Raw genomic sequence first — 20,496 nt, 5'->3', positions numbered from 1 at the left:
GAAGTGAAATTAACAGCAAAAAACTTCATATGCGATGTGTCATCTGGGAAGCAAAAGAAAAGAGAAAGGTTCTCAATATATTAAAAAGTAGTTTGCGATCTGGCACGGGCTATGCTAGGTACCAAGAGGAGAAATGAAAGTCTTATGTATTTTAAAGTGGGAGATATGGTATCAAACCACCATTACATCTGTGGTCTTTTCAGGGTCAGTGTAAAACTTCTGCATATTTGATAACTTACAATGGAATGATCAGTTAGCTTCTTTTGCCATTAACATCAATGGGAAATAAACAACTTCATATTACAGTGTAGCTGCAGATAAATTCCTCTGGGTTTGCCAGCAGAGAATTCACCACTAATGGCCTTTGAAAGAATATCTAGAATTCTACAGATCTCTTTGAAACCTAGTGGAAGTCCTCCTGCTGTCCCCCAAGAGAGTAACGTTTGCTCTGTGGGATTTGAGTTATATCACTGATTGCCTACAACCTGATCTAATTCTGGCTTTTGGGGCACCTGTACAATGATCCCTTCAAACTCTTGGTCCAGCCTGGAGCAGGAGACAGAAAAATACACTACACTTACATTTTCATTACTGAAATAAGGCGAGTAGAAATATCACTGGAAAACTCATTTATGATAACACTTTTGGTTGGAAAAACTTAATATCTAAGAAAGGCAGGATTAGTGATGGATAATGGAGAAAGCTGGTTGCCTGTGAAGTAGCCAGACAGAATCTGCACTTAGATGTTACAAAGACCTCCTCTGTTTTTTAACAGTAAATATACCTGTTAATATTGGATTCTAGGATGGTGGAAAAGGTCTCAGGCCCAGTGTCTTAAATAGGTTACATCTCTAGAGGATCTTGTCAGTGGTGTGCAAAGGACAGCAGCATTCTGAGCTCTATTAACAAGGAGCATGGTCGGTCAGTGAGGGAAGTAATTATTCTTCACTGCTCAGCACTTAACCATATCTGGATGCTACAGCTATTTTGGGCATCCAGTCTCAATGTAGGAAAGACAGTAACAACGTGGAGTGAGTTCAGCATATATCCATAAGGATGACCATGGGCTGAACACTGGCCTTCTGAGGAAAACAAAATGCTTTCCTCAAGGTGGTACATGGTCGGGAATGAGAAACAAGGGGAAGAAACTGAAACAAGAGAAGTCCAGGCTGGATATAAAGAAAAGCTTTTTCACCATGAAGGTTAGCAAATGTTGGAGCAGGTTGACAAAATGCATCTCCATCCTTGGGGGTTTTCAGGACCTAAGTGGATAAATCCCTGAGCAACCCTGAGGTCCAATTCCATAGCTGACCTTGCTTTGGGCAGAAGGTTGGACTCCTGAGGTCCGTGAAAGGCTCTGTGAGTCTATAAATAGGGAGAAACAGCAATTTCCACAATTTATGATTAATAATCCCAGTGACCTTCACAAGGTACGATGGATATACCCGAAAGGCTTATAAAGTCTTATCCTCCACTATACACTCATATTTTCAATGCTTATACACCCATCCTTTAGATAATGGAAGTAGAAAGGATTTAATAGGAACCTCTCTTGATGGAGTTTAACACAAGAGTATTTTGACCATATACTTTATCTGATTCTAATCAGAATATCTTGTTCCATCTGGATTTTACTAACTCCTTTACAAAATTCAGCTGCAAGCTAAAAACAGGCATTTTATCATTTACTCAGATTTGCTTAGGCACATTTTATACAGTCATTTTCAAGCTGCTCTTAAGTAGCTCTAGTTTAGTTGTTTTCATTGTTTTCATTGTTTTTTTATAATCTGCAGACAAACTGACTATTAAGAGAAATATTTATAAATAAATATGTATAAGACATATATATTTACGTCCTTATACATATGTAATATAGAACATACTGAGAGTGGGGTTGAGATTGAATTTGTTTGGGGATTCGAAATTGGGAATTGAAGATGGATTTGTTGAAGAAGACTATTTTATGGGGATCTGCAACTTGTTTTACTGAAGGCAACCTTTGAAGATGTCATTGCATATTATCTGAAGACGTTCATCTCATCTCATGCATTGGTTTTGGTTCACTTACTTGAAAAAGAAAGATACTGCATGCACCAGTACATTAAAACAATGATAAGATTGCAAAATGAATCATTCAGGAGTTAAAAATGCAAGAATTGATATTATCTATAAAACTTTAATTTTGTATTGCTTTGTATATGCAATAAGGCTTTGCTTCTAGCCACATATTTTAGTATTTTTCATTGCATGCTTGTTTTAATTACTGTGGATAATGAATAACAGGGTGAGGAAGATGGCAATGGATCAAACTTAATATTGCTAGTGTTGGAATATAGACAGTAAATAAGGCATGGAAAAGATGGTTTCTTGGTGTGGTTGCACAACCAAATGCTGCCTTGGAGAAATGGACTTGATACCTATGCTTTCCATGATGTCCCTGTTATACTGGGCAGATAACATCACAAAATTCCTTGAGGCTGCAAAAATTCCTCTAAGGCTACATTTTGTTACTAGTAAATAAAATACACAGGATTTGAGTGCAAATGGCACATCCTGGTTTTATCTTTATGTCTATACTCTCTTGCTCCAAACAGAGGAGTAGTCTTTTCTGTACCTAGCCAACCCTGAGCCATGCCCAAAATGTTTTGGCCAAACTAGAGCCAAAAACATGCAAACATTAAAAACATATCGGCAGACATGGCACAGAGCATGAACTGATATGCAGGGTCTCTTTAGTTTAGTGGTGCAGATGAAGCTTTACTGCGTGTTGCTTTCTGCTTAATGCTCTGTTGATTTGTGACTTGAGATTTGGCTGGTGTAAAGACCATGTGTCTGTACCTGCATAAACACAGCATACCCTGCATTGTGTTAAGTATTTTGAGACAACAGACAGACCTATCATGCTCTTGGCATCTCAGCTGAGGCATCCAAGATTAATAAATAGTTTTGAATATCTTTCTATGTCGCACCATCCCCTTGGTGAAACGAGGATGACACGATCACTGTGAAAAGGCTGTTTTTCAGCCCCATGAACCTCTCAAATGCTCTATTGGGAAGGGCCTTAGGAAAACAGATGAGGAAATAATAATAAATTCATATTCATTGCAGGGTTTGAGTATTGTGCATGAAGGAAGGCCTGGGGCCAAGCACAGAACTGTGAATATCTATTGAACAGCTGCTCAGTAACGAGTTAGCTGACAGACTTCAGAAAGCTGAAGAGCAGTCCTGTGCAGTGAATGAGAAAGGACAGACAGATATAAAGAAGTTGAAGATATATATGTGGGAATGGTTGGATGGGTTGATGCAGAAGTGTTCATTCTACGGGTTGAATTTGCCTTGAATGAGAGAGATCTTGGGAAAACAAAAATGAAAAGAGATGGAATGGATAGACTAAATGCTCTTATAGTTTTCCAATCTCACAAGAGCAGGCTATGGAAAATTCACATTCAGCAGATCAATCCCCTTGAATTCAGAAATGGAGCTGCCTGATTCACTATTTCTTACTTCTGAACAGAAACTTCTGCACCAAATGAAAGTATCAGGACAGATACTCCCTGGCATTTCTACACATGGGGATGTTTGCATTTGAAACTATTATGTCCTCGGAGCACTGGTGGGACCACTGCATATAATTAGGGTTCATCTATCTAAAATCTAGTATGTATGCTGTACAGTCACAAGTGACAACTCCATCAAGTTCTTTTCCTATTCCAAAAGCTGAAGGTTTGGGCTGAAGTTTGGGTTGAAGCCCAGAACATTAAGTTTTTAATCCCTTTCTAAACTCTTTTTTTTTTCTTTTTTTTTTTTTCTTTTTCTTTTTCCTCTTTTCTTTGTTCTGGTGTTAGCTCTTACTATCGGTCATTTCCATTAGTCACATAAATGGCCGTTCCTCCTCTGAAGTTCATTAAATGAGTAGCCACAAAGACCCTGCAGTAATTAGTTCCTCCGTCTAATTACAAAACTAGTGAAAATGTTTTAAACGATTGTGAGTGTATGTGTATAGATATGCATAAACACATACATAGCTTCTAGAAATATTCTGGATGGACAGTATCTATCACCTGGGTGGATAGATGTATATAATAGACACACTGACGGACGGATAAATAGAAGATAAATTCTGCTAGCATATTCTTGTCTAATAAATTGTTAAGCAACAAAAGAAAGCAGAAATCCCTGTGTACAATGTATAGATTTCCTTTAATGTGAGTTATTGAGAAAAGACAGAGCTGTCCCTTTAACTGGAGAGCTGCAAACAGCTGTTCCTTATGCATACATGCTTGCTTGGTCTGAAAGTTTTGGTAAGTCAGTGCATAACTGACAGTTAGATTTATCTCCCCAATAAGCAATCAACATTATAATAAAGGAAAAATGCTTTCAGTGCACCTTTGAGAGTGCATCAGAAATTAATCTAAACATCAAATTAATTATAGTTTGTAAATGAATAGTGGCTCACAGCCCTAATACTTCTCCCGCTCCTCCTCCTCCCCCTAAAGCCTCCCCCAACCAACTGCAGTGGCTGGAAGTGCTGTGCAGTGAGTTTGATGAACATATCCTTCTCTTCCTTATTCACACAACTCTTTCCTTATCAGCTGGAGAAATGTCCCTTCTTTACTGTTTGGAACTGAAGTGTCAGATCCTAGGTGCTTCAGATTGTAATAGAGTGAAGCTAACAAATACAGTTGTATTTTCTTCCACCCTTCCTCTGGAAGCCCTAAGCACCCCTTCGATATTGTTCTGCTGATGAGTGTCTCCTTCTCTGCCTGTCTGTACCATGTTCTTCAGAGTGGAGAAGACTCAACAAACCCGTGCTGACCTGAACCAACACATCCCAGGGGTCAGACGTGCCTACTACATTTCATAAATCATCTCCTTATTGTCTCAACTTAAGTACTCAACTTAGTGATTTCTTTCATGACACACTGAGCTTTGGTCTACAGCTTTGGTCAGAATTCATTGCTAGTGCTCATGCAAAGCACAAGACAAAGACTAATTCCAAGGGCTCCTAACAGAAAGTCAAGGGTAGAGATTTTTCTTAGGAAGTCTGAAATCAGGCTAAAGGGAAAAAAAATAATTTAATGATAATGCTGGTAACAGAGGCAAGCAGAACTTCTAATATTCCTGTATCTGCTGAGAAAGGTCATTTACCAAAGGAAGAATCAGAGGAAAGAAACAAAAACACAAAAAAAATCTTTACAGCTGATAAATAACTCTACTCATCCATGTAACTCAGACCTCTCTGCAGAAAAATCAGTGTCCTGATACATGATGGTAACATCAAGGCACACAGATTAGTTAACCTATGATTGCCCAGATGGGACAGGAACACAGGACTGGAATTTCTTACCATTGCATCACCTTACCCCTGGACATGATTATTTCCCTGAATGAACCATTTGCCTATTTATTTATTAATTTGTTTGTTTAAGTGTGAAACCACCAGCTTTGGCAGGGTATGTTGGAGGCACATTGTAAGTAGGTGCTCAGCAATACTTTACTGATGTACCTCAGCGTCTGCTGGTACAATTCTATGTCTTACGGAGTGCTGCTAATTTTGCTTTAGACCTGATTTGCAGTGCCCCTAAATCCCAGAGCCCTGCATAGCTTTCTTGATGCCCCGGCTTCCTGATGTTTCTGCTCCTTCTGTTTCAGATTCCAGTGTTTGTATTATGACCTTCTGGCTGCCTTGCTTCTCCCACCCTGCCTTCTGCCACCATATTGAAGTCTTGAACTGCCACAACGGGCTTTTAATAACATGACAAAAACTCTATCTCTCAGTCCTTCTTCTGAGTTTCACTCCCTCCCTCACTGCTTTTCTCGCTGTATTTAACAGTGGGTGTTATTAGCTAGAAAAGATTGAGCAGAGAATAGAAATATTTAACAGTGTTATAAGCTACTATAACCCTTGTTAAGTAGTGTTTTATGATCTCTTTTGGTATCTTCAAGGAAGACTGGATGTTTTTTCAAATCGGTGGGCCTGTAAGAAACATCTGGTTGGAAATCTTGGCAGGAATCTGGAATGAAACTTGACATCCATATTATACTAAGAGTCAAATGATGTTTTCTTTAGGCCAAATAAATCCATGGTTCTGTGCAGCCATCTGAGTTTGAAGACAAAGCTAGAATGCCCCTTGCTACATTTAAAAGGGGAATTTCAAAAAGAGCTGAGGCATCCCAAGATTGTGTGAATATCCTTCTGGAATAGGCAGAAGAAATGAAAAGCATCCAATGGATGTGGTTGTTCACACCTGAGGTGTCAGACCATATGGAACTCAAGGAGAGAAACTACAGTATCCCATGGGCATAAAGGAGATTGTGTTCAGCCTTCTGGAGTCAATGGTTTCTGGGGAGAAACTGAAGCTGCCACACCAGAGGGCATGTGGCATAGGCACAGAGTGAGGGGCTGCACATTGTGGGTATTACAGGGTATGTGGAGCTGAATGACTCTGACAGTGTCTGCTGCTTGATGGAATGCAAAGAGACAGAGCATCAGGTGCTCACTGCTCTCAAGAAGAGGTAACCAGAGGAATGAATTTCCAAGTGCACCAGTGTAACAATTCCTTTGGCTTTAATTTATCTACATCTTCTGTGACACCTCAGGGTAATCATTTGGCCTCTGCTGCTCCATCCACTTCCTCGTTTTTCTCATTTCTGTCATGTCTTCCTAATTAATATTGCCCAAATCTATCCTTTGCCTTCTCTGTTAAAACATTTTCCTAGAACCGGGTTGTCTCTGCCTTTCACTAGTTTAATGTCTTCAAATACCTTCTTGAAGTATACTCTATAACAACACTGCTCCTGAAATTCTGACTGTTTACCACAGAGGGAGAGTTAACTTTGGATGGACAGCATGGAGAGTGACTCTTCTCACACTAACTTTAATAGCTTTAATTGCATCATATTAGCGGAGTTTTCCTTTTTGCCTAATGCACAAACCACTCACAATTCAATCATCTAGATATCTGGAAGGGAAGCTTTTAAGAGAACCATTGTGATCAGCACATCGTAATATATTGCATGTCCTCTGACATTTACGTATTTACATATGGAAGAACTTACACACATGCAGTGGGAAGTCTCTGCCTTATACAGACACAAAATAGAGCCCCAGGGTCCTGCAGAAGTTGATGGTCAGGCATATTATGATCCTGTGCAAGACAACCCAGATCGGTCTACTGTGAGATTGGGAGCTGCTGTCCAGAAAGCAAGGTAAATTAAGTGTAAATTAAGTCAGACAACAACTCCTATGATGGCCCTGCCATTTTACTGGGAAAGGATAGAATAGGCTAGTGATGGTAAAATAAGTGTGTGTAAAGTGGCTAAAAATATCAGCTGGGCATTGAGTGAAAAGCTGGCGGGAGAGGAGAGAGAAGGACAGAACAGTGAAGGGCTGTGAAAGTGAAATCAATAATTTTGAATACTAGAGGGTGGATGAGGCAGTGCCTGAGGGGAATCCCAAGGAGATGCTAATATGGTCAGTGTGATGAAGGCTTAGGCCATGGGGATAGAGAGGGTGGTGATGAGTGCGAGGGAGGAGCATGGTGTGTATTTGGACACATTTCAGCTGCATCAGGATAGAGGGGAAAGTAAGAGCCAGAGATCTGAAAAACTGAAGGAGAAAAGGGAGGATCTGGGTTCAGACTGGATGCAAGCAGCAAGAGGAAAGTCTTAGGCAAAGAAGCCTCCCTTTTTAAATGACTGCTTTTCAGTGAGAAGTCAGGTTTGTTTCTCAGGCAATCTCATACACTGCAGCAAGCAGACCTGCTATGGTAAACAACAGACATATTTCAACTGCTTTCACATTTTTTGCATGAAATCAGTGCTTGCCATAGTCCGAACTATACCATGTTTGCCTCTGAACTCAGAAAGTCAAAGTCTCTATGACCAGGGCGTTGTTTTTTTTTCAGCGCACACAGGTTTTAATGGGTCTCTGCAGGATGTTGGATTCTGGGAAACTGGGAGAAAGGTTTGTAACTGGTCTCATTTTCTTCCATGTCTTCCCCTATACTACTCTGCCAGCAGTGGCCAAAGGAGATAATGCTTCCATCTTTGTGCTGAAAGTGCAGGGGGAATGCAGGTTCAGAGACAAGAAGGAAGGAATAAAAGTCCCTTTTTGAGATGGTGCTCTCCTGACTCACTGGCTACTTACTAGTAGTTCAACACTGACAGAACAGAAAATGAAGAATTTTCTCTTTCCATGGGGGAAAAAAAAAAAAAAAAAAGATTTTTCTCCATGGAATTTTTTTAAGATTCTCAAAAGCAGGACTTCTTGACAATTTCTCTACAACCTGGGGCTAGACTCTGTTAGAGCAATTTACTTGGGATCTGCATAGCAGATACATTTTAAAAGGTCATATAATGGTGGAATATCTTTCTGGGGCCAGACAGCATTGTCCCCCCAGGCTACCAGTTGGAGAGCTCTGGCTTGTTAAAAAAAGTAAAACAGAATGCAAATGCTATGTTTTTTACATGTTGAGTTTTGGGAAATGCTTAAGCAGAAAAAGGAAAGAGTTTTCTTATGTTCAAAGTTGACAAAAATCCTTTTTTTTTTTTATTTGGGTCATTTTGGTAAAAGTAATTTATCCTTTTTTTAAAAAGTAGGATTTCAGAACAATAAAATCAGCATCAACTTCAGTGGACACAGCAAGACAAATGAAAGGTCTGATTATCTCTAATACCCTCCACAGTTTTATGTTGCTCTAAACTTGAAGGTCAGCAGGGTGGGAGGTTTTGAAGAGCAGAGTGACATACTTGTGATAATTAGCTACCTGTACTTCTGCCATTTCTGTCCTTCTGGAAGTGTATGTACATGGCTGTTAGTCAGTATCCTTATTAAAAAGAAAAATAGCAAAAGTAAGAGAGAACTGGATCTTGACACCTGGGTTATGAAACTGACTGAACCTGGATGTTTGTGCTTCAGAAGTTAATAAAAGATGACTAAAATCTACTTGCAATCTCTGATTCCCCTTTTTGCTTGGTCTTGAGTCTATACATGCAAAGTGCACCTTCCTGCTTTCAAGCTTGAACATCCTAACATTAGCATTGGATGTTATTGCATTAAACAACTTATGGCTTGGGTTCTTCCAGTAAGACTCATGCTTAAGAAAAAATTGTACTAAGATGCCCCAATCTCTGCTCATCCATAGCCTCAGAGCACCTTGGAAGTGGCAATAAAGCCAGCACCATAACCCTGCCCCACAAGCTAGGTATGTGTTATTATCCTCATGAAGCCTTGCAGCCAGGAACTTTTGAAATATAAGGGGATGTGGTGAATCTGTTTCTCACCTTGCATCTCTGTTTAGTTTTGCCTTTCCCCTTGCCAGTTCCGAGAGGAGCCAGGCGCAGTATTCTCCTAAATATTATTTATGATAGGAATAGCAATTTCAGTGCCGAAGGTCTGTTTCTAACCTGTTGATATCCTTGGAGCTCTAGTTTTCAATGTCACTAGAGCTGTGCTGGTCTGCTCATTTTGTTATGAGCTTTTATATGGTTGAAACTCCATAAAGAAGGTGGGCTCAGGAGTGAATATGGATAATTAATAATTTCTCATTTGAACTTCCCAACTGCTTCTTCTAACCAAAATACTTCTTATTCTTCATTCTCCCAGTGTTTGAGAGTACAGGAATCCCATGATGACTACCACTGAAGGGAACTGCTGTGTCCTCTCAAACTAGGGAAAAAAACTTCTAGAATCAAAGAGAAACTTGGTCTGACCCTCTTTAGATGGCAAAGAGGAACTGTGCACAGAGAAGATGCAGAAAATTCTTGGAAGTACTGTCTGTCATGCACCATAGCAAGGAATGAGGTAGGAGTTTTGGGAGGTGGGCTCTCTGGGAAGGGACTGGGGAAAATAGCATGGAAAGAAAGCATGGTGTGGAGACTGAACGTGACTTTAAATTCAAATGAAATTCCAACGAGTCTTAACTCTGGAAGTTTGCCTGAGAAACAGAGTCCAGATCAGCTGCAGGTAAAAGGAACAGAAAAACAATAGTTTGTCCCACCATAATTCTCAGGGAAGGTTTGCAAGGAGTACTGGGTGGCACAGAACATGAAATTTCACATCCCGTTGGTGAACGTGAGGATGAGAGAGATCCAGAGCCCACCAGCAGAATAGTGCCACATGGCAGGGTGGCAGGGTCCCCCTGCTGCTGCACTGCCTGAAAGGACCTTCCATAGCAACACTTTTGCAAACAGTGAAATCTCAATGAAACGCATGTTACCACACAGCTTTTGGCAGGCTGATCCACCCTTGTGGGTACAGACTGGGGTGTGCCTGTCTGGCGGACCACATGCAGCTGAGGCTGTGTTCCACTCATGCTCCAGCTGGTGGAGCTGAGCCAGCCGTATGCCCAGAGCTGTGTGAGCAAAGTATTTATTCAAACCCAGCTGAGGCACAGGGTGATCTCAGGCTGTTTGTATGTGCTGTAGCGCTGGCTCAGGTCTGGTGGGTTCAGAGCATGGTTGCTGGCATTTCAGTGAGCAGCCATCCCTACAGGCATTCAACTAACGTTCAGCCTTTGTCCCTTTGCAGTTTAATGCATCACACCTGCTGGAGAGCTGCCCCTCAAGCTCTGTCTTCCCTTTGACTTCATGACCTGTTTCTGCTTTGCCTTGGATACAGAAATTCCCCTTCTGCCACATGCTCCCACTGCTGACCCCATCAGCATTTCACCTAACCCTCTGACCTCCTCCATTTTGCTGCAGGTGCTTTAGTCTCTTCTGCACCCTCCTCACCTCCCCTTACGAGGCAAGATATTTTCCACCCCACCACCAGCAACTGCAGCACCCAGCTGCTGGTGAGATGCCAAACCTTCACCTCTAAGCAGCGCATACAATTCTGAGCATGAGACAATTAGGAGAGAAAGAGGGAAGGGGGAAAGTATTGACAGGAATAAATCGAGAGAAATCATAAAAGCTTAAGCAGAAAGAAAGCAGTTTGAAAGGTAAAGTATTCAGAGAAAGCCCTTTCCTGGATGAATCTAATTGTTTTGTTATCTTTACCCACCAAAGCATTTACTTTGGTTTGTCGCCCGATCCACAAACACTTTCGAGGAGATGACATTACCAAAAGGCAGGAACATCTGCATCAGCTCCGCGTCCCCAAACTCCTGGGGCAGATGGTAGATAAACAGGTTACAGCCCTCTGGACCTGTCAAGAGAAAAATAAGATCCATGAATAGAGTTAAGTGGGATATAAGAAAGCACATGGTGGGATACTTTGGTGTCTCCTCTCTGACTGGTGATGTATAACTGTGAGTCTTCAGAGCCCAGACTGCATGTAGGGATGCATGAAGAAAGGGCTCCTCAGTGTATCTGACTTTCCTCACCTGGAAAACAGTGGGCATGGGATGTGCTTTCTCCTGACTCATCTCTTTATCGTTACCACTTCATCCTCTTTGGAAAACTCCACGCCTAGCAATGTGACATCTGTCATAATCACCCTTCCTTATTCTCCCATGTTGGTCTTCAAGACACTTTCAGAGGAACAAAGAAAGCAGAAGACTAGGAACTCAGGAAGTAAGTCTATGCTAACCTTCTTAGCACAAACACCAGGATAAAAAAGATAAATAGAGGAATGCAGCAGCACATGTGGCCATGGAAAAATAAAGCAGTGGAAAAGAACAAAAAGAACAATATATGTAGTTCTTGGTTCCTCATTTAATCTGTAGAGTTTTGGGTGACCACCCCCTAATCCTTACTTCTCTGGGTCTTCACCCAAATGTTTCATTACCTCTATGGTTTGCTGTTGAAGACTGAGACACCAGGAGAAAGGAATACAGAAACCTGTGGACTTGTTTTGCTTTGTAAAACTTTGCATTCAGTCCCCACAATATGACTCAGTCCAAAGACTCCCCATAACCTAGACAGCTTAGTATCATTCCATAGGGTTCCTCAAAAGAGAAAATCAAATCCAAAATCCTAGACTTCAGAACAGGAATTGCTTTCTTTTTTCTTTCTTTTTTTTTTCTTTTTTCTTTTTTTTTTTTTTTTTTCTCCTCAGTACTGTAACAAATATCAAGAGAAGAAGTCTTTCAGTGTAATATGCATTTTTGTTAATGCTGAGGCATGGAAAATGTTCAATCGGGATTGCATTTGGGGGTAGAAGAGAACTTGCCTCTGGCTTAGAATGTGACTTGTATCACTGCATGTAGTGTGTGACACAGTGATCGAAAATCAAGGGGGGAGTGGGGTGGTGGAGATTATTTCCAGGGGTATTTCCAGCTGCTGCCCAGCTCTACACTGACCTCCACAGATAACTCCAGCTCTGGTTTGCTCATCAGGGTCCAGATGAAGGGGAATTAATGAGTGCTCCTTGATGGTAGGAGGACAGAGAGAAACAGAATGCCTTCCTTCCACCCAGCCCCTGTGCTTACATCGCTGCGACCTCACCAAGCCTTCTTTCCCCCATTTAGAGCTGGGGCACAGTGTGGGGAAGGAAAAGGTTTTTTAATACTCTTGTTTTCTTCATTGGGGCATAATTATGGTGTCATAACACAGCAAATTACAACTTTGCCTTTCCTGTTAGAGAGAGGAGTTTGCCTAGATGCTCCCACCTTTTATTAGCCATTATTCATCCCCCCGGCTGGCAGGAGAAGTACGGCGAAGTCAGGATTCTGACAGATGCCCATTTAAAGCTCATTAAAATTCCTGGGCCTCAGCATGATTGAAGTCACAGGCTCTCCACATTTCCTTTTGGATTAATGGAAAATGAAGCCCTAATGAATATTTGCTAAGCACAATTTTCCCCACTAATTTGCTAAAAGGACTGTCACGAAGGAACAGCTGATCCTTTGCATCTTGTGCATTTCCTAGAGGTCATGGGGATGGTGACCGAGTTTCTTCCAAGTGGGGGGGATACTGGTACAGCGGTATAATTAACCAATTAAGCACCCAGTCAACCGCTTAACTAATTTACTTTTGAAACTCAGTGGCCCACACTCAGTCTCCCCTATTTTATGCCAAACTTTTCATTCTTCCCATCAGCTCCTGTCTGCCTCTTCCTTTGTCTCCCCACTGAGTGACTGTCCTTTCTTCAGTCCTTTCTGCAGTTCAGTTACATACAATGCAGTTACTGGCAGAATAAACTGGATATGAAACACTCTGAAAATGTTAAACAAACACCAACACCCTTAGGTGTCTGTTAGAGCTGAGAAAATGCTGCCCAGGAGAAGACCGTGGTCCAGAATAGTAGGGAAAATTTCATTTCTTCATCTGAATGTGCCCCAAAGCGCTTCTGCTGTGGGATTTGAGATCTGCATTATTATGGAATGGGTAAAATCTTGGCTTTACTGCAATTAGTGGCAAAATTCCCACTGACATCACGAGAGCCAGCAGTTTGCTCTGTAAAACTGGCAAATTCTTTCAAAAATGCCAGCTGTATTTCCTGGGGTCTTGGATGTGTTGTGCATGAGTAGAGATTCTGCCTGCATGTGCTGAGAAATACCTACTAAGGCATAAGGCGGATCAGAAGGCACACAACTTCATCCACACCAGGCTTGGATGCTGGGCTCAAGGAGAGAACAACACTTAGCTCATCTTAAAATCAGCTTTGCATAACAGTGCTTGGACACCAAGAGAAAAAGGCCAGGAAGGATGTGAAAAAGCAGAGACGAAAGCCCAGCCCTGTTTTTAAGTGTGGCTTTAAAATCCATGCTGTGGCTTCCCATACTGACACAAACATTCAAGGCCAAATTTACTCCATTCCCAGCTACAGAGGATTTTTGCTAATTCTCAATGCTGAAAACTCCACCTGCTACTGAGAAACAACCCGGGGTAGTTTGATTTGTTTTATCATCCTCACATATGAAAATTCTGCCATTAGAATTTAACAAGCAATTTCTTGTTAAATCCATCCATCCGTAAGTTACCTATCGCAGTTAGACTCCTTGGTAAAGAATTCACAAAACAAGCTCTCTCTACCTTGTTTTTTTCCTTATTCCTGAGTCAAGTTAATTCTGTCACTCTATGGTAGACAACATAATTGTGCATATGACCATCCCTTTATGCATATGTATTTATTTTTAAGACTGATTGCATGAATTGTTACACTCAGAAAGCTATGAAGAGCTAAGTTAGTTCTCAGTACACATATTCAAGGAGTTCTAAAGGGATCAAGAATATTGGGACAAGATTACTGTTGGTATGGCAAAATCTTAGTGAAAACTTTACTGCCAAGAGAAAGGTCTCATTTTGGACTGAGTTAATGGATTACTGAAGATCGGTACAGTTGGCAGTTCAAGGCTGAATACAATACTAAAATTCTTTACTAAGCACTTTACTTTGGCTTTCAGAAGGGCTGTAAGTCAGCTCGAAATCTAACCCTTGCAACATTTTATGAGAAGAGAATCAAGGTTCATTTATATCCTGACACCTACCACGGCTTTTAGTTTTATTGCTTTAAGTAATAGGTATTTCTGCTCATTAATACACTGGAAGCAAAGATAGCCTTGATTCAGACAAAAGGAAAGAAAAGTTGTAAGGAACAGGCAGTTTATGAGCAGTTTGCATATTACAGGCAAACCATGTTGGATAACAGAAACACATGTGCCTGGGAACACTAGAACATATGGCAGAGAGATCTGTTCTGGGTCTGTTTTGATTTGGCTTGGTTGGACTTGAGCTGCTAAGTCATTGCTCTGCCCATGCTCATCACTGGCCAGCTTGTGGTAGTTACTTAGGATGGTGACAGCAGCGCCCCATCCTATCTCTGGGTGTCAATGTGAGTAATTAAAAATGAGCTGTCCCATAAGGATGTACTAAGTTTGCATGCAGTCTTTAGTCTGGATGCACAGTAAATCGGATTTATACCTCACCTCCACTCAGAGGCTGTAACTTGTTGCCTATTCTTTATTTGCTTGCTATTTAGTTCTCAGCATACTTGAATGCAGGAGTCACAAGCCTTCCCTACTTTATTTTAGTATCTAAGTGTATTTCTGAGTTTCACAAACTATGTCGAGATGAGTAATACAATACAAATTTGAAATTACCCCCAAGTTTTGCCTGGCTGACATGATCTGAGTTAAGACCTTGTCTCTACCTTTGGTAATTTTGGATCTGTTCCACCCTATGCAACCCATCAGCTGCCGACAGCCTCAGTACTCATGTGGAAGCAATGACTAATCTCTACAGGAATTATGCAGCAGCCAAGTAGTCTGGGCTTGTTATCCAACCAGGATTCAAGAGCTGAGAGTTAGCATCATTATTAACAGTGTGATCATCAATGTTGTTGTTGTGGTAGGATAGGTTCATTAACAAATCAATGTTTGCGCACATTCTTGCAAGCATAAAGCACTCTTTTCAGCATTGAGTATTGTTATTACTAGAGTTTCCTCTTGCTGCATCTTTCTGTTAAAGGGTAGAGAGGTTTGAAGGTCTTGACTTTCTGCTAAAATGCAGCATTGTGCCCCTAATAAATAATAGAGAAAGCCACAGCAGATAAACATTACATGAAAATGGAGGACACTGGGAATGGCTACCTGCCTTGAATCAGTGTTTCCTCTTCTATACCTGGCCCCCAATAATCATAATATCAGATGCTTATAGAAAGGAACAAAAAGTTATGAGATAACTTGTCCACTGGGTGACACTCACCCTCAACCCACAGATACACTGTGCCTTATGAACATGGGGATCTTTGGACAGTGGTGCTCAGAGTGTGTACAACAGTTATTCCTTTCTTTGGATTGTTCCTGGCACAATGCTATGTTAAGCAATGATCTGCTCTCCATTTTGTCCTGTGCTTAATCTAGCCCCAGTAAGTAATAAAAAGCAAAGTCCTTCAGCATGGGGGAAACATCTCGGTAATGATACGCTAGGTCTGTGCATCTGTTCTCACAGCAGGGATGTGTACTAGAGCTAATCAGGAGCTGGAAGTTGTGTTCCCCAGGAAATTCTGACATCAGAAAAAAATTAATTCCAAATTAGATCGAAATGCTGACATTTCTAATTTTCTCACAAAATGAGATTTCTCCCCCAAAGTAGTTCTAGGCCATCAGAATGTTTTAGTCTGATAGTCTAATCTTGATTCATTTTGTTCTGACTGTTACACTGTATTAAAATATTAAATGTAATTATATATATAATAACACATATAGAATATATCTGAATTAGCAATCTAGTAAGGAGTAAAAGTTGAAATATAATTACTTAAAATGACGGTCCCTACACAAAGCTGAAGCACCTGACATAAATGCCTCACTTTAGGTAAGCAGTTTCTTGTCCAAAGAGAGCAGTGGATGGCTGGGGCTATCTAAGCAGGTTGCCTCTGAGGTTCCCACTGTTCCCTACTGGCTGTAAAGCAAACATAAATGACTCCTCTCTTCATTTAAGCAAATTTTTGGTTGCTGTGCATTACCTCCCAAAACAATCACATGTAACACTGGGAGGTTCACTTATCCATGCTTTTAATGTCTCCAGTGCAACTATCCTTTCCTCTGTACTACATAAGTCTAGCTCCTCTTGTAGTCAATGCAAAGAAAAGGGTACCTTTGCTACATGAATAATCTCATCCTTATACGGATATTACTCTCTAAAAGGGCTGATTTGTGTTCCCAGAGAGGCTGAAAGGACTAGATCAGCTCCACTTAATAGCAGGTGTCTGAAATTACATTACTGGCTTCTAATGAAGGATCACCATTATTTGTTTCCTATTAAATTCTTTATTCCAATGCAATTACTCTCGTTGGCTGTCTTTAACAATCCCCACATTGCTAACAGGCCTTTCCATAGCCCATGCACATCAGCACACTCCTATCCCTGGGATCTTAGGAAATCTTGGCAGGGATCTCCCATGAGGATGTTTGCAATGTGGCAATACCGCCACATATGGAAACTGAGAAAAGACTCAGTGGACCAGGGATGCAAAGCAATGGGGCATTAAATGGATGCTCCCTAGGTGCATGAGGAGGGGAACCAGTGTGGTGGGGACAGTATGCTGGGTGCAGAGAAAACAACAGACCACTCACTCACCTTCTCTCTGTTGCTGTGGTATCATGGGAGGTGGCTGTGGGAACGCTTGGCTAATCTGGCCATAAGCAGCAGGATAAGCAGCTGTATAGAAAAGAAAGGGAGAGAAGGAAAGGATAGATTTCAGTTCTGGGAAGCAAGAAACTTTCACGTCAAACAATCACACTAATCTGGAGACGTGCTTTCCCCTGTCTTTTAGACACCTACTGTAGCCTGATATATAATAGAAGTGTCACAGGTAGTAGCACTTGTCCCTGAGCATCCATTCTCCCTTTAACTTTGTAGCACCGGGGACAGCCATGTGATCTAAATTGGGGTTTAAACGGAGATCCACAAGATCTCCCCTACCAGAGATGGGCAACCATTCCAGGAAGTACGAGAAAAACACTCATTCTTGAGCTCACTGTGTTGATGACTGTGGACTGGCATGTGCAGAGCCAATACCCATGTTTTTATTTTGCACTCTGATTTATATACATGATTATGATAACAGTTCATATGTATTCCCTCTCACTCTATACAGAATATGCACAGAAGCAGACTTGTGCATGCATTCTCAGATATACATTTCCTTTCTTGTCTATAGACACAATCTTCTACACAAACACAGTGGAAACAGTGTGCAGCAATTAAACAATTTTCCCCACCTCAGCTCCCCTACCAAGCAGACAAGGGGAGCCATTCAATACCACAGATGGTAGATGATGTGCCTTGCTGCTAAAAATACAGAGTACGGGTCGCCTGCGAGCCCAGAGAGAGGGGGATAGGGGCCATGTGTGTGCAGAGGGGTTAATTAACAGCTCAAAGGGTTGAGCTGCTTCCCATCTATCAAACCTCACAAGCAATAAATGACAATAACTAAAATACCGGCAAATGAAGCCCTACATGGAGAATTAAATTAAGTTTCCAGATACAGCACTGACATGAAATAATAGCCATTCCTCAGCGGGAGCCCATGATTGCTCCAGTTACCACAGGAAATTATGACTTTGAGGTGGCAGCTTCCTTGCAGTGTTGGCCATGGACACCTCGCAAGGGGAGGCTGAACACAGCAGGGTCATGGTCTGCACCAGGTCACTTTGGCTGGTGTCAGTCCATCAACTGCAAAGGAGCTGCTCAGCATACACAGAGACGTGAGAGTGAGAGAGGTCTGCCCACTGGAAGTCATGGAGAAGCTGCTGGGAAATCAGGAGTATATGCAGCTTCGAGGCTAGCCTCAAATCTATACCTTCAGCCACGCCAGAGCTGGCCGGTGCTGGTGTGCCCTCACATATGCCCAACCAGCAGAATTCAGATGTACCCTACAGAATGGACATGTGCAGACAAACACTTGACAGTGCCTTGCACTCAGGAGACCCCCAGATCTTCTGTAACGTTAAGTGGCTGCAAACCAACCTTGCTCATTGTACGTTCTACGGAGGCCAGACCCAGTTCTGTCAGTGAAGCTGCACCAAGGTACAGCTCAGTGGGAGCCATTCCCCAGTGCTTCATGAGAGGAGGTTGCCTCTCTCTCAGGGACAGAAGACTCTGCATCTTCAGGTTTGGTTTCATGAGTACTGCAAATTGAACCTGAAGATCTGTGGCCCTGGTTTCCCCACTGCAGGATCCACTTCCCTTCCCACAGCCCCCCTTATCAGTGTTTACAGAATTTAGAGAAGAAAAAGGTTTACTGGGAGAAAGTGTTAATACTAACGACCTGCGTACTGCTGCACTCCAGCGTAGGCTTGCTGCAAAGGGTCTGCTGCAGTGGGGCTCTGTGCTGTGGAGACAGAATAGAGAAGGAAATAAGGGATTAAAACAGAGAAACAGAATCACAGAACATCAGGACTTGGACCAGACCCCAAGGATCATTGAGTCCAATTCCTGCCTCCACACAAGACCACCCAGAATTCAAACCATCGCTATTACACACAGCAGAGCTCAGCGCTGCCCTGCGCTCTCTGTGAGGAGCTGCAGCCACCATATGAGGCTCCTCTCAGCTCCTCTGCCCTGGGCCCAGCATACCCAGGACCCCCCGGTTGCCCCTTTCTTTTCCCTAAGAAATGTGTGCTCTAAGGCAGACAAAACCAAAAGCTGAGAGTCCTAGCAGTAGAGCAGCTAGCTCGTTCTACAGACAGGACTGGTGCAGACCCCTCCGTGATGGCCATGAGGGCACCGTCCCCAAGCTCTGTGTTTTCCTGTGTGACTTTTTACAGTGCTAACAAACCGCTCTCCACCTTTCTCAAGGTTCAGAGCCCACCTCTAATCATGTAGATTCTTGGCATTGCTGCAGTCAACCCCAAAGAGCCCGCATCCTAATCCAGGACTGATGCTGTGCTAGGTGCTGTGCAGACTCAGATCTCAGTGACAGCTACCAGCACATGAAACTTTCAATCAGAGAAGAAAACAACAGGGGCATAGCAGGGGGAAGTAGAAGAGAACAAAGCACTGGCTCCTGCTATACTGACGTCCCTTCAAAAGACCCATTGCTGCTAGGCAGCCCCATTCGAAGGGAGGAGAGGCCCCTTGGAGGGGAGGGGGACACTGCTTGTCTGCTCCAGGCAGGATGCTGTGAATCTCTGCGTAGAGCACGCAGTCCCTTGCTGGCTTCAAAGTGCATTCTCTCTCTTTACAAGTGTGCAGTCCTCCCCCTTAAAACTGTTTATTTTTGTGAAACTTTGAAGTGTAGCTCAAATACAACCAAAGCTAGTTAAGATATTTTTTTTTTTCCTTTTCCCCTTTGGTTGATAGGGAGAGAAAGGGAGAGCAAGAGAGAGAGAGAAACGTGTTGGATAAGCTCTTTCTTTATCTGCAGCAATAAAATATTTAAAGCAAAGCTTGGCTGAACCTCCAGTCCAAATGTCACCTTGGCCCTAATATTTCACTTCTTGTTATGAGTTTAATTTGTATTTATTGGTGCTGCATAGTTCTACATTTATGCAATCCCTCTGGCTTTGTACTTTTAGGATGTTCCCTTAGGGAGCTGCTGATTCCCCCCCACCCCCCCACATACACACACCACTTCCCACTTTCTTCTCTCCTACAAGAAGGCTGGTGGAAAAGGCATGGAGGGTGTGTAGATGTTGAACTACCCAACAAGGTAGTTCAAGGGGGGAGTCAGGCTACATGCCAAAATGTGTGATTAGGTGGCAAATGAGTACCATGGATCTGAAGAAAACAGACAAAATGCTTTGTAACTGGATATTTATTATGGATTTGCCTTAATGTCAAAGAGTACCACTGATCATGGTGTTTTGTAAGGTCTCCTTGTACAATTATCTCCCCACATACAAAGAGGAAGGCTAAGACCAAGACCAAACTTGGAGGGGAGAAATACAACTATCTAGCTAGGTCTTGGAGGCTCCTATACTTATAATATAACTAGATCTCTAGAGGTGGTGTCAGGAAGAAAAAGGTGTGGGACTGTAGTTCTATGCTGGAAGTTGCTGGGTTGAATCTCTATCTGACTTTTGGCAGGTCCCACAGCATCAGTGTAAAACAGAAAAGCACTGCATTACTGTAAGGATTTTCACTCATATGAAAGAACATGAG

The 20,496-nt window shown here is 42.1% G+C and overlaps 1 protein-coding gene across 5 annotated transcripts in view; it reads right to left on the bottom strand.

Annotated features, from left to right (window-relative positions):
- CELF4 (CUGBP Elav-like family member 4) overlaps positions 1 to 20,496 on the bottom strand; it is a 706,944-nt gene that overhangs the window by 36,056 nt on the left and 650,392 nt on the right. For all 5 annotated transcript variants that reach the window (XR_004305625.1, XR_001551883.2, XM_015848275.2 and 2 more), the window contains 3 exons: positions 18,659 to 18,724; positions 16,969 to 17,049; positions 11,006 to 11,149 (listed from right to left, as the gene is read on the bottom strand). Coding sequence is in view for 3 of the 5 variants with exons in the window: in XM_015848275.2 (XP_015703761.1) it covers positions 11,006 to 11,149; positions 16,969 to 17,049; positions 18,659 to 18,724 (291 nt within the window). In the remaining 2 variants the exon portion in view is untranslated. The remainder of the gene's footprint in view (positions 1 to 11,005; positions 11,150 to 16,968; positions 17,050 to 18,658; positions 18,725 to 20,496) is intronic.

Source organism: Coturnix japonica, chromosome Z, assembly GCF_001577835.2.
Source record: "Coturnix japonica isolate 7356 chromosome Z, Coturnix japonica 2.1, whole genome shotgun sequence".
NCBI classification, from domain to species: domain Eukaryota; kingdom Metazoa; phylum Chordata; class Aves; order Galliformes; family Phasianidae; genus Coturnix; species Coturnix japonica.
Note: the sequence above shows the minus strand (reverse complement) of the source record. Positions and strands in the feature narration are given on the sequence as shown.